Here is a 27,526-nt window from a genome sequence, read left to right as displayed (position 1 = left end):
ACTTTTTTTTTTTTATCTTGCTTTTCTCACTTTTTAGCCTAAATTTGAAAGCAATGGGAATACCTTGTAAGTCATCAACTAAGCAATGCAAATTTAATATTTTAAAATGGACTTTCAGTGGTTGGTTTCAAGGTGTAAAGCAGGATGGCAGTGCTGAGGGGTAGGGGTTTGTATACCACAGACTACTGATTGTTTCTGACCCTGTCCTGAAACTCTAATAAAGCAGTATTTCAAGCCTGTTGAAAAGTTGAAGGAAAACATGAGGAAATGGGGCCTCCTAAAGGCCATAGGTCCTGTTAAACAGTCAGTTTTGCAGTGATGCAAATTGGAGAACTAAGGCTGAAGGTAAAATTAAATACAGACTGCTTTCCAAGTAGAATGATTTAAGATTCTGGGTTTAATATTTGAATTTTAAGGGATGGTCAAAGACTCATTTTTAAAGACTGCCCGCAGGTGTGAACTACAGCCCTAGTCCAGCTCAGTCTGGCTGAAGTATACTCAGATGTTGGGAGAATCGTGTCTATAGCAAAGCTACTTCTGCAGACAAAAGTCTCTTAACATTGCAGTTGTAAGAAGATCCTTTCTCATTGTAGATTATTTGCAATTTAAACTATACTGGCAAATATTTATACTAGTAAAAGAATTTCTTTGCTAGAGTGGATAATCATCTTAGTTAAGAGAGTCAGCCAAAATAGCAGTACCAGGAGAGAGTGGATGGGAGCACAGATCCATCTGAATTTGTGCAGCCATCAAGAGGAAAGTTGTGTTGTACTTGTTAATTTGGCTGGGAAGTGAAATGGATTGTCCGGCTCCACTGATCAGCTTCCTGACCTGCTGTTTGTGGCAGCAGGTGCCTGAGGGCTGCAATGGATGGAGCAGGAGATGAATTCAAAATAAGCTCTCAAGAGTAGAAATAATTAATCTATCTGTTAGCATGATGTTCTGCAAGTGAAGGAAAAATTACCAGTATGCTTTATCTGCCCTGCACCTGCTCATTCTGTGCAAAAGTTCATGTGCTGCTTTATTCCATGTTCTCTGGTAGCAGCTTCAAGGCAGTAGTATGTGAAGTTTGAGATGTTACTAGGCTGGGGGAGGCTTTGTTTCTCAGCTGTAAAAAATCTGGGGCTTTTATCAAAAAGTGTCAAAATCTGGGGGCCACAAGACTGCTGAAGAGCCAACTGTTAACTTTCAGTGTTGTCACCCTTGTTTCTACTAAAATGTTAATCCAGGCCTGTGCTTTTTCATCTTGTAACTCAGCAGTAAGGTTTGCTCACTTGCTCTTTAAGATGGAAACATCTGCAGGGACTTTGCTGCTTGCTGCAGAAGTAATAAGCTCTTATAGAATCATAGAATAGTTAGGGTTGGAAAGGACCTTAAGATCGTCTAGTTCCAAGCCCTCTGCCTTTGGCAGGGATACCTCACACTAGATCAAAGTACAATTTCAAATCTATCCATATTTAAAGAAATGTAAATGAAAGAAGTTATTGCAGGAGTTTCCCAGAGCCTAAGTCTCAGCAATAAGGAGAGAAATTTAAGGATGTTAGGGCAGGTGATAAATTAAAACAGGACATTCACTACTGTACCTACTGCAGGAGGGAAATGGTTAGGTCATTTTCTCTGTATTGTGCAGCCATGTACTTAGTATTTCCAGAGTACACCAGTTGCATGACAGAGGACTGGCCTGGCCCTTCGAAATGTCTGCCTTCCTCCTCTGGACTGATTTCCAGTTGCAGGTTTCCAGAGTGAAGAGTATTCAGATGCATTCTTGCCAAGGTGTTGCAGGTCACCTATGATGGCAAAGAATTTCCTTAAATGCTGCTAAAGACAGACAGTGATTTTTGTCTCTCAAAAGTATTTCCTCTGCAGTTCATGCAACTGTCTTAACTTCCAGATGAGGATAAAATACTAATATTAAAAACAGATATTTTTTTTTAACTATTTAATATCCCATATTCCACCTCTGGTTATGCATATTCTAGTCCCAGACCTCTACGGATGATCATAAAGGCTGGAGAGGAGAAATACAGGTGCCTTCTGGCTTGGAGTGGTCTAAAATTGTGTTACATTTGGGAGTTGAGGAAAGGAGACTTACGCGAGAAGAGGCAAGGGATGAGCTTTTATTTCATATATATGTTTAACAAGAAGCCAGTATTCATGCCAGAGGGGTTCTGCAGTCATATTGCAAAAAAAAAAAAAACACCCCAACCCGAAAAAACAACAAAAAAACCCCACCAGCAAGCTTAATTTTTTTCTGTTGCATGGTAGAGTTGCTCTGAAGGGATGTGGAGCTTGATGGAAGTATATAGATGGCCTCTGAAGGCATGACAGCAAATCTGCTAGTGCAGTAAGGTGGTTTGCATTCTTTAGGATAGTAAATCATTTGTCCATACTGCATAGATACCCTCTAGATGCTGTTCAGCTCAAGAACCACTGAAACTGTGCTGAAACAGTTTGCACAAAACATAGGTAAGAACCCTGTGATTTATGAATTAATAAAATAGCTGGTGATTGTTAAAATAAACTTTTGCACCAGATCACAGGTCAGTCTTTGGGAAGGAGACCTTTTCTTTTGTTTGGGAATATCTCACTCCCAGACAGTCTGGATGGTAATGTCTGCTGATGGCTGAAATACCTGAAGGACACAGAGGGACTGCAAGAAATGGATCATTACAGCATAATTTTTAAGAAATACCTTGTAATTAAAAATTTTGGAGTACATACACCTAAGCTGCCTGGAGAATGTAGCAGCTATGCTGTGTTAGATAAAATAGCCCTGAGGAATGTGAATATTGCCAGTTAACTTTTAATGCAGTAGGAATACATTTAAATATATAAAAATTAAAGTCTGTTTATAGTCCAGTGTACTTCTGTAGTGATAATGTTTCAGAAAACTGCTCTTTCCATGATGTGGCTTCCCTCCTTTATTTTTAACTTTCTCTGTTATGTCCTGCAACTTCCAACTAAATTTATTAGACAGAATTTACGAGGCATATGGTATACCTGTAGCTGGTGATGTCCTTGATCTCCTGCAGCAATGCACATCCCTAAATTGGAGAGCTCTGCAAATATTCATTTTTCCCTCCTTTAACCCCGTATAGAGGCTTACAGTGTGAAGTGGGTGTGGTTTGGGAGCTACCATATCTTATCCTTAAAAGGTGAGATGGTAAGGTTGAAATGATTCTGAGAAAAGACAAAGAGGAGAGAGATTGAGAGAGAGAGAAGACTTGAACACATATGCTGAACAGAGGCACCTGAAAATATAGTGCTCATGTCAACCTGATAAGATGATGCAGTACTATGGAAGAACAAGAAGAGAGAGTAGGTAGATATGTTCAGAAAGAGATTAGGTGACTTTACTCTGTTCTTGAGACCTCGTTTGGAGTATTGTGTGCAGTTCTGGTGTCCTCAACATAAGGACATGGAGCTGCTGGAGCAAGTCCAGAGGAGGCTGCTAGGAGGCTGGAGCACCTCCCATACGAAGACAGAAAGTTGGGGCTGTTCAGCCTGCAGAATAGGAGCTGCGTGGAGACCTCAGAGCGGCCTTCCAGTATCTGAAGGGGGCCTACAAGGATGCTGGAGAGGGACTCTTCATTAGGGACTGTAGTGACAGGACAAGGGGTTGTGAGTTCGAATTTAAACAGGCGAAGTTCAGGTTAGATATAAGGAAGAAGTTCTTTACTGTGAGGGTGGTGAGGCCCTGGAACAGGTTGCTCAAAGGAGTAGTAAATGCTGTATCCCTGGCAGTGTTCAAGGCCAGGCTGGATGGGACCTTGGGCAGCAAGGTTTAGTGTGACGTGTCTCTGCCTGTGGCAGGGGGCTGGAACTGTATGATCTTAAGTTTCTTTCCAACCTAAACCATTCTGTGATTGTATCACTCAGACTTGGAGAGCAAAATACATCTGGCCCGAATTGAGAATACTGTAACAGCATACAGTACCAGCAGGAATGACGGAAAAGAGGAGGACAGAAGTGACAAAAAGCTAAGAGCCAGAGAAACTGGAGTGATTCTGCACAGGAGCTTTTGGAGAAAATGATTAAAACTGCTCCTGCATTTGAGAGTCAAATGAGGATGGTATGTCAGAGTGAGATAGGGTAATATGATAGATCCAGAAATCAATTATTAAGAGGAAGGGATTAAAGTCAAGGGTCTGAATTGTTCTAGTGGATATTCTTTATTACTAAATCCATTAGATGGTGAGAAATTGCAACCAGTTTGAGTGCATAGAATTTAAACTAGCATTTTAGAATAGACAGCAGAGGGTCAAGTTGCTCGATACTTGTTCTGAAGTGCTCCAGCCTGGCCAGATGTGACACTAGGGGCCAGGTCAGGGCACAGCATGCTGCTCTCCATGCACATCAGACTGATAACACTGAAGGGTCTGCAGCACTGGGTTTTGCTGGGAAAACTCTCCTATCATGGGGTGAAAGGCATGAGGCAGGAATGGGGTACCTCTGTGCGTCACAAACAATGGTTTCGGCAATGCCCTCTTCTGTCTGGCTTTCCCCAGGTTGTACAGATGCTTGATTGGAGCATACCAGAGTTCACATGTGTTTAAGTCTTGATTTTTTTTGTGTGTGTGTGTGTGTGTCAGTTAAAAGGACACCATTCTGTGATTCTGAAATAGGCTTGGTATCCTACTGTCCTATGTCACTTATTTTCATTTGTGAAGGTTTAGAAGTGTTCTCTGCATTCTTTTGTTTCCGAACAGCTTGAAGTAAGAAGACTTTACCATTTTGTCCTAAAGTCTCAAATTTCAAACCCATAAAAACTTTGAAACTTAACCTCTACAGAATGTCTGTTCTTTCACTTTTTGTTATATGTATTGTATGCTTTTCTTTTTTTCTTTTTTTTTTTAATTAAAGAGAATGCCATACCAACTTACTCCTTTCTTTCATATGGGATTTCCTTTAGAAAAGGCCTGAGCAATGGTCATCTAGTTCTTACAAAGTTTGAGAAAAATATATCCTAAAAATTTGAGAATGAAAGTAAATTTCTAGACCCTTTTCTTTGCTTCTGCAAAGACAGCTGTCACAGTGGTTGCAGCAGATGGCTCCCTCACCATCTTCAGCCTGTGTGTGTGAGGGAATCTTTAAAACATTCAGTGTTTCCATTTGAGTTTGCTCCTGGGAGGTCATTGTTGGTGATAAGCTTCATAGGCATCTGCCGGTAAGGAGGCAGACTTATTTTTCTCATACTTTATCAATGTCTTTTTCAATATCTGAGAGAGAAGTAAGACCTCACTGAAGACAGTGGAACAGCAACAAACATGTTTTTAAATGTGCTCCAAGGCTGCTTCTGCCTTCACTTTATTGCATCAAAACACACTGAGGCACTCTGAGGTTTGATACCCACAGCAGCCTTCCAGAATTTCAGATATAAATATGAGGGTACAGAAATGCTTGATGTATATGCACTATGTTTCTGTGCATATGCATTCTTTAGGCTGATCAATGGAAAATAAAGATTTACTCAAAATAAACTTTGAGAATGAGTCCCAGCATGCATAGCAACACTTACCTGCTTCTTGTGTTCGTCTGTATTTCTTGAGGGCCAGCCTTGGCTTGGTCATAGTAGATAGCTGTTTTTCCAGAAAGTGTATCAGGCTAAAAGGCACTACCTCTGCTACAGTGGGTTGATTTCAAATTGTCAAATTCATACATACATACCTGCAGTATTTATAGTAAAACCACTATACTGAAACATTCAATCAGTGGTAGCAAATTTTGAGAAAGTAGATGATTTTTAGTGTCATTTAGGCCCGGATGGTCATCTCAGGTTTATAGTTACCCTGTAGTAACCTTCACAATCATTAAAAGGTAAAGCTGCACATGTAATCCAAGATTATGTGTTTGGTAACTCTCCCAATTTATTTCCATTCTTACATAAAATGCATGTATTGAACTTTTAAGCATACTAGTACTTCAAGCTTAAGTGGAAGAGTATGGTGTTCAGGTGACTTGCTTTTCTCTTTCACATCCAGTCACTGTCCCAAGCTGTTACAAGCTCTGCCAGAACTAATGATTAAAATATAAATCGTAATGGAATTGTGTTGTAGTAGGGCGTTGTGCAAATTACATTGAAGTTTATGAAGCCAATCTCACAAGCAAAATATTGAAAGATTTCTAAAAGTCTGTCAAATACTGCTTTTATATATCTTTGTCCATCTTACTTAATATTCCATTAAAAAGTCAAGTAAATTTCAGAAGAATAGCTTTTTTTTTTTAGATTTATTGCCAGCTAGTTTTACCTCTAGAATACAGTAGTTGGATGGCGGGAGGCTTTTTGTGCTTCAGTATTGTTTTATATGGCAGCAGATTAAAAAACGTGCTTATGCCAATTATCAATTTAATGCTTTCTCATATTTACATTTTTAAGTTCCAGCAGGACACAGCAAATTCTGTACTAACTCATTAGTTCAGCCAGGGAAATCCCATGTTACTACATCTGATTAAGCTTACAGAAATATTTGCATTTTGCATTTATGCAAATAATTTCATCTAGAGCTGAGTAGAAGAAAAATTTTAACTCCTCTTGAAGTTGAAATTTATACTTTTAAGAAGTTTTACTCTTGTAATTTGGGTGTTGCTGGAGTTTTTTTCCATTCTTGGAGCTAATTCCCACATCTGCTTCATTGGGACCAAATAAACCACGAAGTTGGGACCATGTCCAGTATGGTCTGTGAATTGCACTCGTCTGTTCCGCCAGCTGAGCTTCGGTCCATTTAATTATACTTGGGTGCATGCGTTTAAAGTTAAGCATGTGTGTATTAATTCCACTAAATGCGAAAGGATGGCTTGCTACTTAAGCGCTTTGCTGAGTTGAGAGGCTGATCGATGGTAGTTTTTCCAGTGCAGTTACTGCTGTGACAGACACATAGCCAGTGCTGCTTCCAGAGGGAAAATTGTGCCAAAGCAGCCTTTCTAGTAATGTGATTGAAATCATAAGAAAACTTTTGAATCACAGTTTGTCATTTAAAATTATGGTCCTAGTTAATTGCAAGTAGAAAAGTGTAGACTGAAGTTTTTACATAAACTTCTTCTTTTTCTTTTTCTTTTAGCTTGTTAAAATTCCCAAAGTTGATCAGCCAAATGAAATGAATACATTTAACTTCTTAGTGTCAAATATTGGCGAAGATTATTCTCAGGGAAGCTTTGACCTGCTCCAGCAAAAGGCCTCAGGGTAAGTTTTGCTTAACGTTTTCTTTCATTGCAAATTTAAGTAGATTCTGTGGCTTTGAACATACAGCGAAAACCTTTAACAGGAGCACGCTCTGCTGGTGAGCTGCAGTAGAAAATTAATTCCTAGCAATGGCATGATTTCTTACTAGTTATAAATACTTGCTTTTACGTAGAATTCTTTTTGGTTTTGCTCTTTCAAAAGTAACTTTTTTAGTACTTTCTAACTTCCTAGTGCTGTTTTTGAAAGCATTTTGAGCTCAGCATCATCCAGGCTAGACCAAATCCATTCTACAACCATATGTAAATATGATTATGGCTGGCAGCGTGCTAGCATGCTGGCCATAATGGATGGTTGTCTTATTTTAAGAACCACATAAATCAGTGGCCTTACCCATAACTGTTATGACCATGGTGTTTCAGGACCCAAATGTAATACAGCAGCACCTTGTCCTGGTGCTTTGACTCAAATTGAACAGTGTTAACATCTATTAAAAAATCAAGAAGATACCATTTGCTTCAGCTTATAGAATACTATGTTTAGTCTAGTAACGGTGGCACTGAATAACTGTTTGTTCCATTTGATTAATTAGCACATTGCAGACAGAGTTCATGTATCAATTTGGGAAGCAGATAAAAAGCAGGCACACCAGCACAGGTCTCCAAAAGGTGCTGCTCAGGTTCTTGGTCACAAGAGAGCTTCTGGCCTCAATTTCAAAGCTGAGATTTGTATAGATAGCAGGTTTTAGGAGCAATAAGAAAATAAGCTGATTTAGTAAGCTCTTTGCCTAACAGGAGATCTCTCAGCATCCTCATCCTCCTTGTTTCTACTACAGTACAGTCTTTCAATGAGCTCACTTAGATGATGGGATTGGCAAAAAGCCGAATGGTTTAGTGGCAGACCTGGGAGAGCTTGGGCAGTGTGGGGTTTTTTGGGATTTTCTTTTGGGCTTTTACTGTATCTGAAAGGAGCCAGACAGCTGCCAAGGCAGCTGGTAGAAGTGCATGTCAGGCATGAGAGGTCCTGCCCACTCTCCCAAGCATCTCTGAAGGCATCTGCTTCTTTGGGAAGGAATACCTTCAGTTAAATGAAATTGTAATTTTAAAGATTAAATTTAATCTGCTTTAGCTCTGAATAATTCTGGATAGCATGTCTAGGTAGTTTTGTGGTTTGTCAAATGTGATAGTCAAATGTTACTTTACTCTGGTAGTTTGTGGTAGTCAACTGTGGTTTGACTACAAGGCCCTTTGTAGCCAGCTCTCAGTTTATGCAAAGTGACTGCAATGTTAATGCAAAACTTGAGTAGTGTTACACGCAGAGTCGGGTTTTTTTTGTTTTTTGGTTTTTTTAAAAAAAGATAAAACCAGAACTGCTCTCTGCAGCTTGTCTAGTCTAATTTTGTGCTCAAGACAGCTCTACCTTCAACACTGGCTTGGAGAAGGATTGTGCAGCCCAAGGAGGAGGATTGCGTGTCACAGTCCGTGCTCAGCCATTCTGGTTGTGAAAAAGAGTGTGAGGTCAGGGATGTTCAGGGAAGAGGGCAATGGCTAAAAGCTGTGCTTTATATGGCAAGAAGGATCTTTCTCATTGTTGTTCATGTGGTGATTTCAGAGCAAGGAATACATAGCTCTAGGCTATGGACAAAATTGCAGCTGAAATACTGGCCATTGGCTTGGTCCAGCTTTGTGACTTTCAGAAATTATCTAAGTTGAGACATGAGATGCTTGACCCTTCTTCTTGAAGCCTTGGTGGGGAGTTTAGGGTGGTTAAAGTGTTTCAGGTTAGCTAAAGCTTGTGTCCTTTTCTTAGTCAGAGCTGTTCAGTGACGGGTGCCGCACAGCGTCCTTGTTACGAGCAATGGTTGTTAGGTCAGTTCAAAGAAAGCTCTGTGTGTGCCCTTGGACTGATCATGGTGGGCTGGGCTTCTCCAGAAACACCTCCTGGAGCCCAGCACCTGCCCTGAAGCCATCAAGGAGACATTGCCATCCTTCCCCTCATACAGGGTTTGCTCTCAGTGCCTCTTCTCAAATGTGAGTCCTCAGAGGAGCGGGCAGGTGGAGCAAAAGCACACTTAAGCACTGGTGTGACTCTCTGGGGTGTCCCTGCCATTGTCATGGCAGCCATTACCAGCACAGCCCTGAGCCTGCCCAAGTACAGTTACATGAGGAGATTGTAATTACGCTGACAGTTAAACAATTTGGGTGTGTAGAGACAATTTGAAATGTATTTACACCCTAGCTACCTGTCAGAACTAGAAAACATTTTTCTTCACCTGTTAAGACAGGTTTTGAAGTTCCTGACACAACCACACTTCTAAATCTGAGCTAGTGCTTGGGCTCAACCTTTTTCAATGTTTTTGTAGTTCTGGACTCTCCCAACTCAGTTGCCTGGGAAGTATACAGAATAAAATTACAGTATGTGCAACAACTGATTCCCATGTGAAGACCGGAGAGCGCATGGCCCAGGCGGAAGAGGAGACGCGGAGTCGAAGTGCAAGGTTTATTAAACCTGGTGCACCGGTTTTAGGTATGGTGGTATTTCCTTTTTTACTAGATTATCTGTAAGTTTTCAAACTCAGTAATTCATCTTTTCAGTGTATTCTTCGGAAAGATGGTGTGTTTAAAGATTTCAAGTGTAGGTAGCTTGCCTTCATGTTACAGACTTGCAGTGTCCTATTGCTGTGGTTAGACATCGGCCTTTATTCTTTTCCCTCAGAAAGCCTGCTCAGAAAGCCTGCCAGGCCTTCTTAGCCCCTATATTTCTTGACTGGTTGAAATTTTGACTACTGAGGTGAGGGGTTTTCACTATCCAATGCACTTAAATTCGCTGCTTTAGTAGCCACTGTTTTCGTTTTTATTTTTTGTTGTAACAGCACTTGTGAGGACCTAAACATTATGCTAAACCATTACACTTAATTTATAACCTAAGAAAAAAACCAAACCAAAACAAAAACCCCACAAACAAAATTCAGGAAGTCTCATACAAATTCAGAAATTTAATATGAAAAAACGTTGCTTTTCACACTTTCTAATGCTGGTTAAGTTTTATTTATGTTATGTCTTGGTGATTAGTAAGTAACTATTACCACAAGACCGTGGCTTTGGTTGTTGTTTTGGTTTGTTTGTTTGGGTTTTTTGTTTATTTTTTTTGTTGTTGTTTAAAAAGTTAAAGTAAGGTGATGTTGGCATTGTCCCATGGATTTCATCGTTTTCCACAAAACATTTCCCTGAGGAGCTTGCAGATAGACACAAGGTAAGCATCCATCTTACAGGCACTCAGTGGTATGGGCAGCAGCGGTCCTGCCCACAGCAGCAAGCTGAACCTTGCTCATCCGTCTTCGTTAAGTAACACAGGCTCTCCCTGGCTGTGCCTGCGGTCCTCTGCCAGCATGGACATCAGTGATGAGTCGTGGTGCAAGGCTTGCTTTTCCTCAGTGTACTGCAGAGTTTTTTTAGCCAGAGTCATCACAGCTTTTGGAGATGTGTGTATCCTTGACAACCAGGGAGCTTGGCACAGGTTGATACCAGGACATGAAGTTGGGACTGCTTCCACTGTTTTGTCTAAACTGCTAGTTAATGGCAATGTGAGAGGTGCCACTTTCATGTATTTCAAAATGTCTCACTGGGGAAGCTCTATTTGACACTTGAATCATCTGCGTGATTCTTGTTGGTGGCTTAAATAGATCTTAAGTGAATATTTAACATTAGGTAAATTGGGTTTTAAGACTGGCGGTAGGATGGTTACAATATTTAGGGTACTTTTGTTTCAGACTGGCATTGTGAGGATACTCACGTAGGACAGGTCTAGTTGTTGATAGATCACAAGGATGACTTTGCAACATGCTTCATGCAGGACGAATTACGAACTGGAACTGGGGTTGTTAATCATGTTGATGCTTGGCTATGTTTTCAGGGTTGGGTTGTTTTTTTTTTAATTATTTAAGTGAATCAGAGACGACTTTAGGAGGTATTTTGTTTGAATGCTGTTTACACTATTGTCTGTGCCAGGGTTTTGTGTACCTGCATTGAATTAAACTTGTCAAAACATTTGTAATGCATTCAATAAACAATTAACAAGTTCATACTGTTCTGAAAAATGTAACCATGTGTGTTTGCATGGTGAGGTTTGCTCCTGAAAACCAGAAGGGCAGAGTTCAGGGAGCATGCAGGGTGGAAAGGTTATAAAGGTTTGGCCTCCACTGCAAAAATGGAAACAAATTTTTGCTGTTCCTACGAACGTGTAGTAAGTACATAAGCACAGCTCAGTCTCTCTGTGTGTCTGATAGAAAAGAGCAACCTCTGGATTTTCTCACTCAGCAAGTGTCCCTCATGTACTAAACATGAGTTGTTGGTTTTGGAAAAATACCTGGGTTGTGTTACATCCTCTGTTGGATTAGAAACAATATTTACTACAAAGATTTTCTGTAGTATTCTGAGAAACCTCTTTTCTGTCTGATAGCAAATGCTATTTAAAAACACAGGTTAGAGAAGTTTGTGTCTTTTTCTGGAAAACTGAGATTCAGGTTGGTGGGTATTGTTTTTAAATTCTGGACGCATCGCTTGCAAGTACTTGAATTGTGCCTCCTCTTGCGAAACACATCTTTTTGTAGAGTTTGATCCAAAGCCCTGTGCAGGCCATGTTTTAAAACTTCGCTGGCCCTGGGCCCAAGAACTGTTAAATTTTTGTTGTGTTGTTCCAAACAAACCTGATCTTATTTAATAATAGGGGAACATTTCAGCTTAAAATGTGGTGTAACTTACGGTAACTCAAGTGATTAACACTAAGCATCATTAGTTTCTTTAAGCAGTGATGCAATTAATTCTGTAGATGTGGTCTCTCTAGACTTTAAGAGGAAATCTTTCTAATTATATGGAGGACCTTTGCATCATACTTTAGAGTACTCATCTAAAAAGAATGCCTGGTTTTGGGTGTTCAGTGCTTGAGCTTATAAACTGGAAAAATAATAAAAGCCCCATCCATATAGATAATCAGTTGTCTTCCTACAGGTACAAATCAATCGCTTATTTGCCAGCTTTTTTTAATATTGACTATTTCTTTGTTAATGCCTAGCTCGATGCATCTTTACTACCTGTATTCTAATAGATGTTGAAATGCTAACTAAATACAATTTTCAGAGTTTATCTGGTAAACATCAACTTCCTTGTCTTGTTTATGTTTGGGTTTTTTTTTGGTTTTTTTACTGTTGCTTTAGGAAGAAGACTACCAGTTAAAAGAGGACCAGAAGGCATTCCAGATTTTGTGCCTGTCAGGAAGAGATCAACTCCTATGAACCCTGCAAACACGATACGGAAAACTCGCACAGTAACTGCTGTTTCTCAGCGACCATATAGGGACAGGGTGATTCACTTACTGGCACTGAAGAATTATAAGAAACCAGAGTTACTTGCTCGCTTGCAGAAAGATGGTGTAAACCAAAAGGACAAGAATTCCCTTGGAATTATCCTGCAGCAGGTGAGACCATGGAGTTTGTGCCAGCAATTTTTCCTTCCTGCTAGTCTTATAATTTTAAGCTGTGTGACTCCAGTGTTTAAATTTGAAAATAATAAACAATGTACATAATGCTCCTTGTTTTATGCAGATGCCCCAAACTGCATGTCCATGTGAGGAAAGGCAAGAAAGAATGAAAAGTTCTGGGGGAGTGTTTTGATTTTGCTAGAATGGCAGGCAATAATTAACTGTTTCTAGCTTTGTTGCTCCTAATGTCTTATTTTGTTCTCTCTTATACTTGCACTGCTTAGCTGCTTAACTGAGAGAAACTGACTATATATTCTCTCAACTGTGTGAAGTAATTTTTTATTCACGTTTCTCTTGGCTTCATAATGAGTCTTTTTGTATAAATGTAAAAGCAGCAGCCTGAACTTGCTAAGATCAAATATGCACATGTTTCCTGCTTTTAGAATGCACCTTCAGTTCTGTTTTTAAGAAGTGAATTATGGTTTCAGGGTATCTTTATTACTTTTAATGCTTTTTTAAGCTGGGGACAGGCAGACATGCACACAGACATGAATTATTATTATTTGTCTGTCATGTTTTGGAGGGAAAAAATAAGCAAAGCCATGACAAGTGGTAGTGGTGGTGTGTTGATATGTTATTCTGCATTTTGTATGGGGCAAATTGATAGGAGACTGTTTTTCTTTGAGGTTTTCTTCAGAAGTCGGAACAGGTATTGGGTGTAGAAGTCTAAACCACCACTTTAGGTGTAAATGGTCTCAAGGTTTTACTAGTTCATTTTAACTTCTTGAGTTACTTTTTATTTGAAGATACAAACCCATTTAATTTTCAAAGGTAGCAAGGCATACACACGACCTTCTCATGACCGTACTTTTCTGTAATCAACCCTGTGTCTCCAAAACAGAAAAGTGCATTTGGGCCTGTACACCTCTCCTTAAACATTTCAGCACTAAATCTCATTGCCAAAATGAAACTTGTTAGAGGTGAGTGTAGTTACTTCTTCTCAGGCCGTAAAACTTCAATATGTCTTAAAACTGATGGGATAAATGAAGAAGCTTAGGGCTAGTTACCACATAGAACTGTTCAGGAAAAAGCTATAGTTTCTTGTCACTCAAGCACTTAAAGAGATGCAGTTCAGTTTATCAAGACAAATGATGACATACTGTGGTCATTAATGGAATGATGGAAGACATGCATTGTTCCAGGTAGTCTGTGCTCTGCCATCACAGTATAGCTGTGTAGAGGGAACAGTAGGTGTCCTTCTGAAGTTGAAGAAATCTGAATTTGTATGTGAAGATAGTGTACTTCAGTTCTTAAAAAGGAAAAAGAAAATAAAAAACTTGGCTTATTGATGTATTTCATGCAGTGAATATTTAAAGTTTTGGCATAGTTTGCCTTGATTCTTAATTCTGTTTTAAAGATAAAAAAATCAGACACAGGGTGCAGAGAGAGATTTTCATAGAGTACATTTCATACATGCTTAGAATCATAGAATCATAGAATAGTTAGGGTTGGAAAGGACCTCAAGATCATCTAGTTCCAACCCCCCTGCCATGGGCAGGTACACCTCACACTAAACCATGTTACCCAAGGCTCTGTCCAACCTGGCCTTGAACACCACCAGGGTTGGAGCATTCCCAACTTCCTTGGGCAATCCATTCCAGTGCCTCATTACCTTCACAGTGAAGAACTTCCTCCTTATATCCAATCTAAACTTCCCCTCTTTGAGTTTGAATCCGTTTCCCCTTGTCCTATCACTACAGTCCCTAATGAAGAGTCCATCCCCAGCATCCCTATAGCCCTCCTTCAGATACTGGAAGACTGCTATGAGGTCTCCATGCAGCCTTCTCTTCTCCAGGCTTGCAGCAGTTTGGCATTTTCTGACATCCAAATTTCTACATACCAATTTGACCACATTTTTTAAAATTGGCACTCGTTATCTGAGAGCTACTTTGATTGTCACATCTGAAAAAAACCCCGAAACTGGTGTGTGATTTCGTTTTGAGCTTTGATCAAGTTTTGCAGTCCCAATCTTATTTCTGTAGTTTGCATTTAGGTATAATGAACATTTATTTTCTTAAATGTCTGCCTGTAGGTAGCCAACCTGAACCCAAAGGATAATACTTTCTCTCTGAAGGATTATTTATTTAAAGAAATTCAGAAAGATTGGCCTGGATACAGTGAAATAGATAAACAGTCATTGGAGTTAATACTGTCTAGGTAAGTTCAGTCTCTAAGGAAGGGAAAACAGCCATTTAAAAAAATGGGAAATGAATGTCTGTCTTCCCTGTAATGAGAGAACATAGGTTTTTGGTTTTCTTTTTTTTTTTGCCTTATAACCTGAAATGTTGGGTTGTCATTGCAGAAAATTAAATTCCTCTGAGAATGCCACCAGCACCAGCTGTTCAGAATCTTCTGTAACTTCTAACACATGTGCTCCATCAACTTCTCAGGTACTTTGTTTTGTTTATTTTTTTAACATTATTTACAGTGTATTAGGACATCACACTTTATAGTGGTGTAAAAGCTGTGATGTGAAGGACTGATATTGTTTTTAACACATGAAAAACTGGAACATTTATTTCTAATTGAATTATTATACTTTTTTAAAGATGGTTGCACTGTCAAAGGCTGCAAAAAACTTAAGGTCACATAGCCTAAGGGCTGCTATATTTAGTGTTCTCTGTTTCAGAATGCTTATTACCTTAAATGTTTATTTAGAAAAATAAACAATTCCTAGGTCTGCACAATATTTTGTAAATACACCTTGATCTCTGACACCAGCTACCCCAGTGCTAATGTAGGCTACTATATCCTTATGCTACTATTTTAAAAAAGTCTAGAGAAAGGACAAATTGCAGTAGTGATCCACGGAGGAATTTTTTTTTTTTTTTTTTTTTTTTTTTTTTCCCTATAGGCATGATTTAATTACCCAATTTTGATTCAGGGTTTCCCAGGTGTGAAAAGGCAGATCTGAATCAGCAGGCACTACATCTGCCTTCTCCCAACTTTTTTAGACTTAAAATGTGTATATCCTGTTTTCCTGTCAGTGCAACAGTACAATGCAAACCCTTTCAGGAGAAGCTTGCAAAACTCTGCATAAAAAAAAATATTATTTTAAGAAAAAGTTTGATACCTTCTATGATTAAAACTGTGTTTCAGTGCTTGCAGCGTACAGCCATAAGCTGGGAAGTATGGAAAGTCTTTTACCACAGAGATGATTACATTTAAATAGAAAAAGGAGGGCAGACCTCTTTTTTCCCCTAACTTTCTTCCAGTTAGGGCGTTAAATGGTGCAGGTCCCAACAGCCTCTTTACAGCTGCCTGTCTACACACAGATTCTGGATTTATTTCAACTGACTGGCGCTCCTTGTCAAAGCTGCCCCTTGTACATCAACATCAGCAGTGTATACTTGCTAGAGAAAACCATGTTTCAGTTGGAGAACCAGCTGAATGACAGCTGTAGTAAAACTCGGGTTTTACCTATTCTTACCAGCTTCGCACTTCACACTCTCTGATAAGCACACTGCTGCTTGCTTCTTGGGGTTTATTTAGGAAATAATATGGCTGTGTGACAGCAAAAGCTGACTCTTAACCTGGTATGTCCAAATGGAAATTGGTACCTAAACAACCTCCTCATCTTGGTGAAGCCTTTGATAGAGCTGCTGAAAAGAGCATCTTTCTCCCAAAACCTTTTAGCTGTAGATTTGAAGAACAGCTTGCTAAGATTAGAAACTTAAGAATGAAATAAACAGTGTAATAAGGTGCAGTAATTCCTTTTTTGACTGCTACTTATAGTTAAAAAAAGATGCGTTTTCAACATCTGCTTGCTCAGAAATACTTCTTTTTCAGAATTGGAGCAAAACTTAATTCTGATAATGTTTTTAATATTGTCTTATGTTATCACAGAAACCACTTTTGAGTTACAAATTTTTCGATCCTCTGATAAACGAGATACAGAGAATATCTCACCTGAACAGTCAAGTCCAGCCAGCATTCAGTGGCCACTTGCAGGCCTCCAGCGAGAAAGCCAGTGCTGCCCATCCACTGCCTGCAACCCCTGCAGCCACCACTACTCCTCCTCCTCAGCCACTGCCTCCTACACCCCTTCCCACTTACAACCCTCCTCAGACCATCAGCTTCAGCTCCCCCAGCACCTCTGATGGTCAGGGGACAAAAAACTTGCTGGTGGACAGCTTCACCCAAAATTACAGTAGCATCTATGAGAGCCAGCAACAAAAATACACCTCTCAGACTCCTTTGGGTACCCAAGCACCAGCTGTGATGCGGGTGAAGTCTCTCAAGTCTGCAAAAGAGAAGTATGCGATGTGGTACCGAAATCCCGAAAAGGTAAAAAAACAGGAGGAGAAGGACAAAAGCAAAATGCAGGACACTGGGAGTGTGAGCAAAAAGGAGAAAGACGTTAGAAAAGAAGAAACTGCCAAGCTGGAAGAATCCTTCTGTTTGGATTCAGGTGAATAAACTGCTTTTCCTACATACTTATATGGGTAGCCCTGGTGAAAAGCACCAGTCAATCTAGGGACTGGAAACACGAGTGGTCACTTTTTCACTTGCTTTGCCATTATCCCAGGTTTATAGTCATGAAAATTCTTACCGAAAATTAAGGTCATTTTTAAGAATTCTCACTGTGTAATGCAAAAACCATTAAATCAAAGAAATCTTAAATGGATTGCTGTGGTGGGCAGAAACTTGTTAAAGGGAAGAGCTAGATACTAGAAAAACACTGATAGTTCACTGAAACTTACTCTTTTTCCACCAGCAGGTTTTAAAGTCTGCATGTTGAAAATAAAAACATGTCACACATTTATTGCATACTAGTTTACTGAAACACATAGATCAGACATGGTCTACCCCCGCCATGGCAGGGGATTGGAACTAGATGATCTTAAGGTCCTTTCCAACCCTCACTATGATTCTGTGACATAAATGTCTTTCATCGTGTATTATATTCATTAAACTCTGCCATTTCATGGGAAGTCTAAAACCTGCATAAATTGACATGTAGTTTTACCAGAGGTTTGGTTTGAACTGTGCTGTAAGCTCCTTTCCACCTTGGCTGCAGAATTTATTACTTCAAAAGGTGTAGAAATGGTGCACACTTAAAATGGCATTGAAAAGTTAAACAGAAACACACAAAGAATACATTATTTCTTAACACATAAGCGCACAGAAAATAAGGTGGAGTTCAGTTCCTTTGTTAAATGTGTGTTTAATTTCAGAGGCTTAATTTACAAATTAGAAGTCAGGTTTAGCCCTTTCCTATCACAGGTAGGAGGCATCTGCAGTGTATGCAGGGTGCCTCTTTGAAGTGTTGTTGCACTCCTAGATAAAGGTGCCTTAAGATGGTCTTTTCACATCAACTCTGGATATACTACACAGTGCCCACACGGCTTGAGGTTGCTTTGAAAATATTCATGCTTGAATTCATGAACGTGTGAGCATCTTTCGCCAGAAGCTAGTAACAAAACTCTGAACAGCTAGGTAAGGAAAAGTCTGTACTATGTTTCAAGTTGGTGCTTACAGCGAAGCTTTGAAATGGGCTGAGCCATATCAACAAATGCACTTGAATTTTTTTGAAATTAAATGCTCACAGCAAAATTGTCCGCATAAGTTGTATTGTACATACTGTGACTATTAATATTACTGTTGGCATTTCCCTCAAAATTTGTTTCCACTTTTACACTTCTTTTTATATTCCTGCTGTACCATATAATTTTAATATTAAAGCAGAAGAATCAAGTGGAACATTGCATGATGGCTGTTTTTTCTCCCCATGACTTAAAGCTCAGTTAGCTTAGAGATTGGCAAGAATGATTGAGCTTTAGCAGAAACACTGTGTTTACAGAGTGTCAGTGCAAGTTAATAATGAGTACAAAGAATTGTATTGTTTTTAAGCTTGCCAGAAAACCCCACATGAAAAGCAGAGTGATATCACCAAGATACTGAGTGTTCCTTCCTGTTCCTACTAACTTTTCATTACAGCAGCTATTTTTCGTATTTATCAAAAAGACAGGATACTCCTGAAATACTTCTTTAAAAAGAGGGATTAGAGATGAAGTATATCATGCTTTCATAATGACATTTAAAAGAGCATAAGAGCAGTTTACAAGTGCAAATAACTTTGAAATATGCATTGCTGTTAATGAGGAGCAAGTCTTTATTGCAGGTTATTGAAGCCTGAATGCCAGCAACCTGTATACAATGCTACTGACTTTCCTGCTTAGAAGAGTGTTGAAATTAAATGTAATTTTGGATATCTGTAATTGGCAGGGATGAAGGGATAAAAACATGGCATGAAAAGAACTTTAGCTTTCTACTGTATTTCTTGCTGGAACCTGGATGTTGAGATATATATGTGTATATATATATATCTATATCTATAAAAATACGTGCTGTTGTGGTTTAAGCCCAGTCAGTAACTCAGAACCAAGCAGCTGCTGGCTCACACACTCCCCACCTCTTCCTCCCCTCACTCCCAGAGGGATGGGGAGGAGAATCAAAAGGATGTAACTCCCATGGGTTGAGATAAGCACAGTCTGGTAAATAAGGTATAACACAAACCACTGCTGCTACCACCAATAATAATAATGATAAGGGAAATAACAAGGGAAGAGAATACAACTGCTCACCACTTGCCGCCTGATACCCAGCCTGACCCGAGCATTGATCTATCCCTTCCAGGTAACTGCCCCCAGTTTACATACTGGGCATGACATGCTGTGGTATGGAATACCTCTTTGACTAGTTTGGGTCAGGTGTGCTGGCTCTGCTTCCTCCTGGCCTCCCCTCCTCCCTGGCAGAGCATGAGACTCAGAAAGTCCTTGGTCAAAGTAAATATTGCTTAGTAACAACTGAAAACATTGGTGTTATCAGTGCTGTTCCCAGGCTGAAAGTCAAAAACACAGCACTGCACCAGCTACTAAGAAGCAGAAAAATGGCTCCTACTGCTGAACCCAGGACACATACATATTTACGTATGATGCTGTTGTCTTGTGCACAGCTACATCTGTTGCTGCATAACTTGAATTGTTGTGCAGATGCCGCATGTCTTCAAAAGAAAAGCTGACCTCAGGTTAATGTTGTAGTAGCACAAAGCCTGTAGAACAAAGTAGCCGTGCCATTTTCTAAACTGTGGTACTGCCTACTATGGAAAAGGTTGTGTGGGCTCTATTATTAACATATAGAGCTTATTCCAAGTAATTCACTATAAGAATAAAGCTGTAAAGGTTTTTTTCAGGCCTATCAGGTTGGTACTGTTTGGCTTTATTAAAAATCTGCTTACCATGAGTGTCATATTCTGCTTTGCTGCAGGAGTTCAAGAAACTCTCACTGCCTCCACATATCCTCCTTTACCAACAACTGAACAACCAGACTACTTAACGTGAGTAAAATCATAATTAACTCTTGCCATTCATGGAAGCAGTTGAAAAATCACCTATAAAAGCTCTCATTTAGCTACAAAATCGAAAATTTACCAAAATGTAATTTTAGAATAATAACAAGTTCCTTTAAGTCACCCTATTGCTTTGCTTGAGTACCTGTAAGTTTTAAGGTCTGAGGTTGTCATCCCTTAATTATTGTGGGGGAATAGAAGTGCTAAAAAGAGTTTTTAACATATTTCAGAAGACAGCTTAAAACATTTAATTTAATTCTTCTTCAAGAACACAGTAAAAAGGAATATGAGCCTGCACTCTTTTCTTTTTAGAAGTGAGGCAATAGAGAAGGAAAGCTGAATACTAAAATACATCTTTTTTGTGTTTTCACTGCTTAGTGCGTTTAAGCTGGAAAGGTTGGGAGGGAAGAAGGCAAACTTTAAAGTCCACCATGACAAAGCCTGTATTTCAGCTAAAGAGAGTTAACCATCAAAGGTTTTACTAAAGCTTTAATATAAAATGGCCACTGACTAACTTGAAGCTACAGCAAAATTTCACCATGGAATTGCAGACCAAAAAGCTAAAGAAAAATAGAAAAAAACCCCTTAATTCAGATTTTAAATTTCAGCTGCTTAGTTTTTACTACTAAGCAAGATAAAAATGCATTAAACTTGACTGTGAAATGTTATGTATCTACAATGACTGGTACAATGCAGTATTTAAAGTTATAGAAGGACTTTGCAGTAAGTTTAATTTTAGCTCCTTAACAAGGCGTCACCAATCAGATTAGCATTCCCAAAAGTTAAAATTTACCTCCTATGTAAAAAAGATTTTTATCCATGACAAGTGTTAAAGAACTTGCTTTAAATGAAATAGCTCTAATAACAGAATTATTTGATTGCCTAAACACTTTCTTAGAATGTTAAAACTTCTCTGTCAGGAGGATTCTTCTTTACTGTTGTAGAACAGAGAAATAGCTTTTGCAAATGCCTAGTGTCTGAACTTTTTCCCTACTGTTTTATGGGTGACCATTTTTAAAAGTATGTGAAAGTTGAAGAAGGCTGCAATGGAATAACTTGATCAGTGGAACCTGAATTTCTATGAAATGCCTTTTTTTTTTTTTTTTCTTTTTCTTTTTTTTTTTTTTTTCTTTTTTTGGAGGTGGGGAGGAGAGGGCATTGGCACGGTGAGGGCCAATCTAAAGCTCTTTTCTCCATTGGAAGGCTTAGTTTGAGGTTTTGACAGGCCTTCAATGCTCAGAGCTGAAATGAGCACCAGGATAGGTAAAGCCAGGATAAGCCTGACACTTCTCAGCCGTGCAATTGTGCAGCGTGGGCCTAAGCAGGAGCATTGGATCCCCTTGTCATATTTACAGTACAGAAGAGGGGGACAATTTTGTCGGTCTCTTAAAACACTCTGAATTGCCGGGTTCACCAGCTTCTCTCAGAGAAGTGACATCACATCAGCAAGGGAAGTGAGGCCTCGCTGTAGAACTTGAACTCTGGTGCATTTTCTGTCTGCTTTAAGGTAGACAGCATGGTAGCATCCTGCTTCATACTTAATACAGTTAGTGGTGGTCCTTGGAAAGACTGAAAGCAAGTCTGGCCCTGCAGAGAAGCAGTTTAGTACTTCGTGTTTTAGGCTGAGAACTCAAATTTAATTCCCAGCCTCTGCTGGGTGAAAGTGAACAGATTCAGCTGTTTGCTGTCTGTTTTTCAATCAATGGAGGACAGTGATACTGAGGAGTAAGGGATATGGTTATTTGATATAATCTGATATTAAAGATGGATTGTAAAATCATAGAATAGTTTGAGTTGGAAGGGAACTTAAAGACCATCCACTTCCAACTCCTCAGCTGCGAGCAGGGACACGTTCCACTAGAATGGAAGCCAATAGCCATTTCTAAAAGTAAAAAAAAAAAAACCCAAACAAAACAACAAACCAAAACCACCAGACACCCCCCCCCCAAAAAAAAAAACCCTACAAAAACCAACCAATCAACTAAAACCAAAACAAAACTAAAAGAAAAAAGCCTTCATGCAAGATGTTTTAGTTTAACTCAGCTGTGGGTCTAGATAACAAACATTTGCCATTAGAATCATTGCATTTCCAGAAACAATTTTTTATTCCTTCTTTTCTACAGTCTTGGATTAATGTTTCCTCCAGCTAATGACAGGACCAGACATACAAACTAGATTAGAGCATAGTGTGAATAGCATGAGCTGAAAATACTGGCACCTCACTTTATTGCCTACAAGGTTAAGCAGTTTACTGTAAGATTGCAAGAAGTAAACTGAAAGCAAACTTTCAAATTAATCCATATCTCTTGGGTTCCTCCCAGCAAGAGTGGTTCTCAGAGGATTTGCCTCTAAAATGTTCTTTGAAGCCCTCTGCTTGCCCACCCCCCAGCTCACAGCAATGCAGAGGTATCCCACTGATGGCCATATTCATCAGGGACTGTAGTGACAGGACAAGGGGTAACGGGTTAAAACTTAAAGAGGGGAAGTTTAGATTGGATATAAGGAAGAAATTCTTTACTGAGAGGGTGGTGAGGCACTGGAATGGGTTGCCCAGGGAGGTTGTGAATGCTCCATCCCTGGCGGCGTTCAAGGCCAGGTTGGATGAGGCCTTGGGTGACATGGTTTAGTGTGGGGTGTCCCTGCCCATGGCAGTGGGGTTGGAACTAGATGATCTTAAGGTCCTTTCCAACCCTAACTGTTCTATGATTCTATGATTTCATCAAGTTTTCATTCAGATTTCACTAAGTGCCTTAGTTAAATGGAAGCAATGGAACTGGTGTTCAATAAAATAATAAAATTTTATCATTAGCTACACTTTACTGTTACTTATAAGCACAAATGTAGCCAAAAAATTTAAGTGCATCCAACTCCTTAAATCCCTTCCAAAAATGAAAAATGTAATTAAATGAATTTTCAAAAGTAAATATAACTTAATTAACCTTCATAGAAAGAGATTATAATCTAGCAGTTTCTCTTCTTTCACTGAAGCTGATGCTTCAGTCATTCTATATTTGAAAGATTGTTAATGTTTTGTAAGTGTGCTACACTTTCTTTTTGTGAAGCTTCTGAATAAACCCTCAAAAGTAGAATGTTAGCAAATAAATATCATAAAAATATAATAGATTTCTACAATTACCTAAATAAATTAATCTTTGAGCATGTGTGCTTATATATAGAAGCAGTCTTAATCTGAAACTGACTTAAAGCTTGGGTATCTATGCTTGATATTGACTATGTCCTTGGGGGAAAATTGCATGTGTGCTTGTTTTTCCATTAGGAAATACACAAATATCATCTCAAAAGAGCAACACGAGAGTTACAAGAAAGACTTCTATGCAGAGTATGGTGAATACAGGATTTTGCATGCTTGGATAGAGAGTATCACCAAGAGATTCATGAGGTTTGATGAACGACGGAAACGTCTTCCTCCAGGGTCCAAAGAATATCAGGTAAAGAAGGATGAAAGTGTTTCATCTCCGTCTTATCTGTTCCAAAAGTCCACATTTTCAGCACAGGCAGATCCCTCATATATTTATCTATTAAATTTTATAGATGTAGTTTTAAAAGACTTGCCAGGTTCAGTGTCTGAGACTGAGTAACTGATCACAGAGCTCGAACTACTAGATTGGCTCAGACTTTGCCGACCACCTCAGCATTCAGGCAAGGCGAGGGAGTGCTGTTGGACAGATGGGGAGGAAGACTGGAGTAATCCATAATCCCAGAGCTTTCCCTGGTCCTCTCTTCCCCATGATTTTAGACGTTTAACTAAACCTGTATCCACAACTTACCCATCTTACAAGTAGCTGATCCTAGCTATGATTTTAGCAGAGAAGGAGTTTAAAAATCTGATATTCTGGATCTCCAGCCTGGACTGCTCTGGTTTGGACATACAAATTCCATATGTTTAATATGAGAGTTCTTCAGTTCTGTGTGCACTGAGGATTTTGATTGGCTTTTATTTGTTGGCCGGATTGCAAATGTATTTTTGAGTATTTTAAAACCCCTTGTTCTGTGCAATCAGACAAAGGGAAAACTTGAAGAATTTGCATACATGCTCTGACCCTGTGTGGAGTAGGTCTGTTTTTTGATGCTTGAGAAGACTCTGCAGAAAGCTGTTCAGCCCTCAGACTCCACCTGTTTGAGCTGTCTGTGAACACAGCTGTGTGAGCAACTTCTGAAAGGGCATCTTCAAACACATGCTTCTTTTGTTGCCTATTTACAGGTTTAATTTCAGATCTTGGGTGATACAGGGGGCTGTGGGTTTATTTTTGCAATGCAGAAGAGTGGTGGTTCACAACTAAGAAAGTATCTTGAGTGAAACCGAGTATATTTTTAGTATTTTATGTAAATTTACATTTTCTGCTAGCTGTGAAATGTTGATTTTCTTTTTATTTGAAGGTACTTCATGAAGAAGTTATAGAAGAGTACCAAGCGTTAGCACAGGTATGTGTAACGGCAGATTTGTGGGATGTGGTAGTCACTGAGACTGGTCCAAGTCTATTTTTAAGCAAAGGACATGAAATACTGAACTCTCCTGCAGAAATGTTTTCGTGTCCTAATTTTCTTTTTATCTTTACAGTCTCGTCCCAGCTACCATGAACAGAAGAGGAGATGCGAGTATCTCCACAGCAAGCTGTCTCACATCAAGAGGCTGATTGTGGAATTTGATGAACGCAAGCCTAATGATGACGCTAGTCTTCTGCTTTGATCAGGACGTGTGAATGAACCGAAGCTTATTTATGTAAAACCTAAGATTAGTTGCTCTAAGATTCTAAAATATAGTATCAAACTTCTGCATTAAGCAAGTCTTGGTAGTAGCAGACTGAAGTTAACTACTCTAGGCTTTATTTGTTATCACTATATGCGTATTTGAAGCTGCTTTTTCTGATCCCTTCTTTTCTTCAAGATTTATGTTTGTTTATTTTAAATAATTTTATCAGTAGATGCTGGGGAACCAGTACCTCTATGATGAAGTTCTGCACATTATAAGAAAATATTGTAGCAAATTGAATTGTTTTTGGGCAAATACAAGGCTGGGTTCTGACCTTTTTGTTAATGCAAAGTCTTTGCCTTAAATGGTAGAAGGTTTAGAAATTTGCACAAAATACTTTTAAAAAAGAAATCACATTGTTTTGGAGGGTTAAAGAAGCATGTGTATGTGCTGTATATGGCCCATTTTGTTACAGTAGAAACTCACCCCTGCAACTTAAACCTGCCTTTGCGGTGATTGCCTTAAGGTATTTGATTGGGTATATTTAGTGTAGCTAAATTATTAGCTACATTGCTTTCCACTTTACTGAAGCACCTGGGAAGCACTACATGGCCTATGTGTACACTACTTTTGTCTGGAGGTGTGTGCTTGTACTCCTGTGTGTGTGTGCAAGAATGTGTGAATGAAAGCATGTATGATGCGAAAAAAAAAAAAGCTGCTACTCTAAGTAGGCCAAATGCTCAGGTTAAAACAACTGACAAGTGTTGCTGTAGGTTTTTCCAGTAAGATTCCTACTTCTGTCATGGAAGATGAGAGCATTCTATTTCAATAGTTTATCAGCTTTAATAATACTGAGGAAGTTGATAATTTACAAAAATGAAAGAGAGACATAGTTTTTGGGCAAGATTGTAAAATTAAACATGTAGGTTACCTATTTATATACTATTATTTGGGGATAATAATTATAATTGAATAATCATTATTATTAAAAAAAAATATTTTTGAAGAGAGATATGCACAGAAGCTATTGCTACATGAAATATATTTTAAAGATTTTTGTCCTGGATACCAGGAATATAACAAAGAATGGATGTATTTAACTATAAAATACTGTGATCACCAAACAGCACAAACTTGCATTTCATGCAGTTTTTTGGTTTATTTTGATGTGAAACCCTTGCTTGATGTGAAACCCTTGCTTGATGTGAAACCCTTGCTTGATGTGAAACCCTTGTTTGTTGTAAAACCATCGCTTACCTTATCACATCACAGGTTATTTGGTCAAAATTGAGCAAAATCTTTTGTGTCTTACTGTGTTTGTCTTTCCAAAATGCTGCCAATGGAAAAGTGAAACATTACATGTGCAAATCTGATTTTGGACTTTTGCCAAATTTTGCAAGTATTGCTAACAAACTTTATCTCCAGCATTAAAAAAAAAAAAAAGAAAAAAAGAAGCTGTTATGTATCACTGTAAACAAGAAAATGTTTTATTGCCAGAAAACATGTATTCAGGTAAATGAAAGCAATGGAATTTTTGCCTTAAATTGTGAGTTCGAAGATGTTGTGAGTAGCAAGCAAAGTGGCTTGCCAGTGGTTTTTGATCCTCTCTTGAGACCATGTTGACTTTAGTGACCCTTGTATTAGTATAGTTGTTTTCAACTTCACATTTCAAATAGCAAAATGAAGAGAAGACTTCTTGGATCCCATCTAGAGCTGCATCCACCTGGGTTTAACGACTGGATGTTGTCCTGAGCATGCGCACACAATCATGCCCAGGACCTGTTAAATTCATGGCAGTTATGCTGCAGCTTCACTGGGTGATTTCTTTCAGCCTAGAAATGAAGTGGCTGTTCAGGTTAAAACAACGTGCGGTTCCTGATACTGGGACACATTTTGGCAGTTTGGTACTTCTTAGTGCCTGGATCTGATATTATCGGCTGTTACAGGACATGACGATACTGCTACAACTGTTTCGATGTGTTGTAATCACTGCTACTGCCATCACTCTATAACTGGGACTCAGTGCAGTTGATTGATTTTATTTCCCCCCTACCTTTTGCCATAGACCAGCATTCACATGAATCTTCTGATTTATAGACTGCGTATGTGTTGCAGTTGGAGGTTAGTGGTGCTTCAGAGGTCTGGCACTGCATGTTGTCACCAGACCTTGCAAGCTACTGTAAAGGTCTTAATTGAAAGTTTTGCTCGTTTGCACTGGGCATTTCTGAAGCATTGCAAGTACACCCTGCAGCATGTGTATTACAAAATAGTGCTGTAAATCTACGTATCATTGAGTTCAGTGAATGCTGGGAGCCTGCGAAAGCAGGGCCTCTGACTGAACAATTGACTTTCCTGAAAAACTGGCCTGCTTACTCAGAGAAACAAACATTGCCTATTCTGGCGTCTTGGCTGGGGTTACACTACTACAAACCCGAAGCAAATGATTAATGTAGAGGAGAGTCAATTGTCCACATCTTCTGAGTGAAAACTGTGAATTTCACTACATTTTATATAAAAATTGCATGATTGAAAGGGAGGCAATAGCCCTTTCCTTTAGGCTGAAAAAACACAGCTTAGGAGGGTTAGTTTCCAGTCCTGCTGGGACTTGAGGGAGAACTGCACCAGAAGTAATTTTTTCTTTTAAGTTGTAGTTATGCTCTATGCTGTCACTTGAAACAGCTCACTTGACTGCTTTTAACTCTGCACTCTACCTTGCAATTTATCAGACAAAAAAAAGGTGATATTCAGATAA

At 39.1% G+C, this 27,526-nt stretch overlaps 1 protein-coding gene across 1 annotated transcript in view; it reads left to right on the top strand.

The window, feature by feature from the left end:
• The window catches only part of ELL2 (elongation factor for RNA polymerase II 2), a gene marked incomplete at both ends in the record, with an annotated part of 32,155 nt that extends 7,384 nt beyond the window's left edge, over positions 1–24,771 (top strand). Inside the window, 10 exons of the mRNA XM_080638350.1 lie at positions 7,059–7,180; positions 9,540–9,703; positions 12,390–12,649; positions 14,745–14,869; positions 15,015–15,102; positions 16,559–17,123; positions 19,982–20,051; positions 23,341–23,512; positions 24,462–24,506; positions 24,643–24,771. Of these exons, the coding sequence (XP_080494476.1) occupies positions 7,059–7,180; positions 9,540–9,703; positions 12,390–12,649; positions 14,745–14,869; positions 15,015–15,102; positions 16,559–17,123; positions 19,982–20,051; positions 23,341–23,512; positions 24,462–24,506; positions 24,643–24,771 (1,740 nt within the window). The remainder of the gene's footprint in view (positions 1–7,058; positions 7,181–9,539; positions 9,704–12,389; positions 12,650–14,744; positions 14,870–15,014; positions 15,103–16,558; positions 17,124–19,981; positions 20,052–23,340; positions 23,513–24,461; positions 24,507–24,642) is intronic.
• Positions 24,772–27,526: the final 2,755 nt, after the last annotated feature.

The sequence above is a fragment of the Psittacula echo genome (genome assembly GCF_963264785.1).
Source record: "Psittacula echo genome assembly, chromosome: Z".
Lineage (NCBI taxonomy): Eukaryota > Metazoa > Chordata > Aves > Psittaciformes > Psittacidae > Psittacula > Psittacula echo.
Note: the sequence above shows the minus strand (reverse complement) of the source record. Positions and strands in the feature narration are given on the sequence as shown.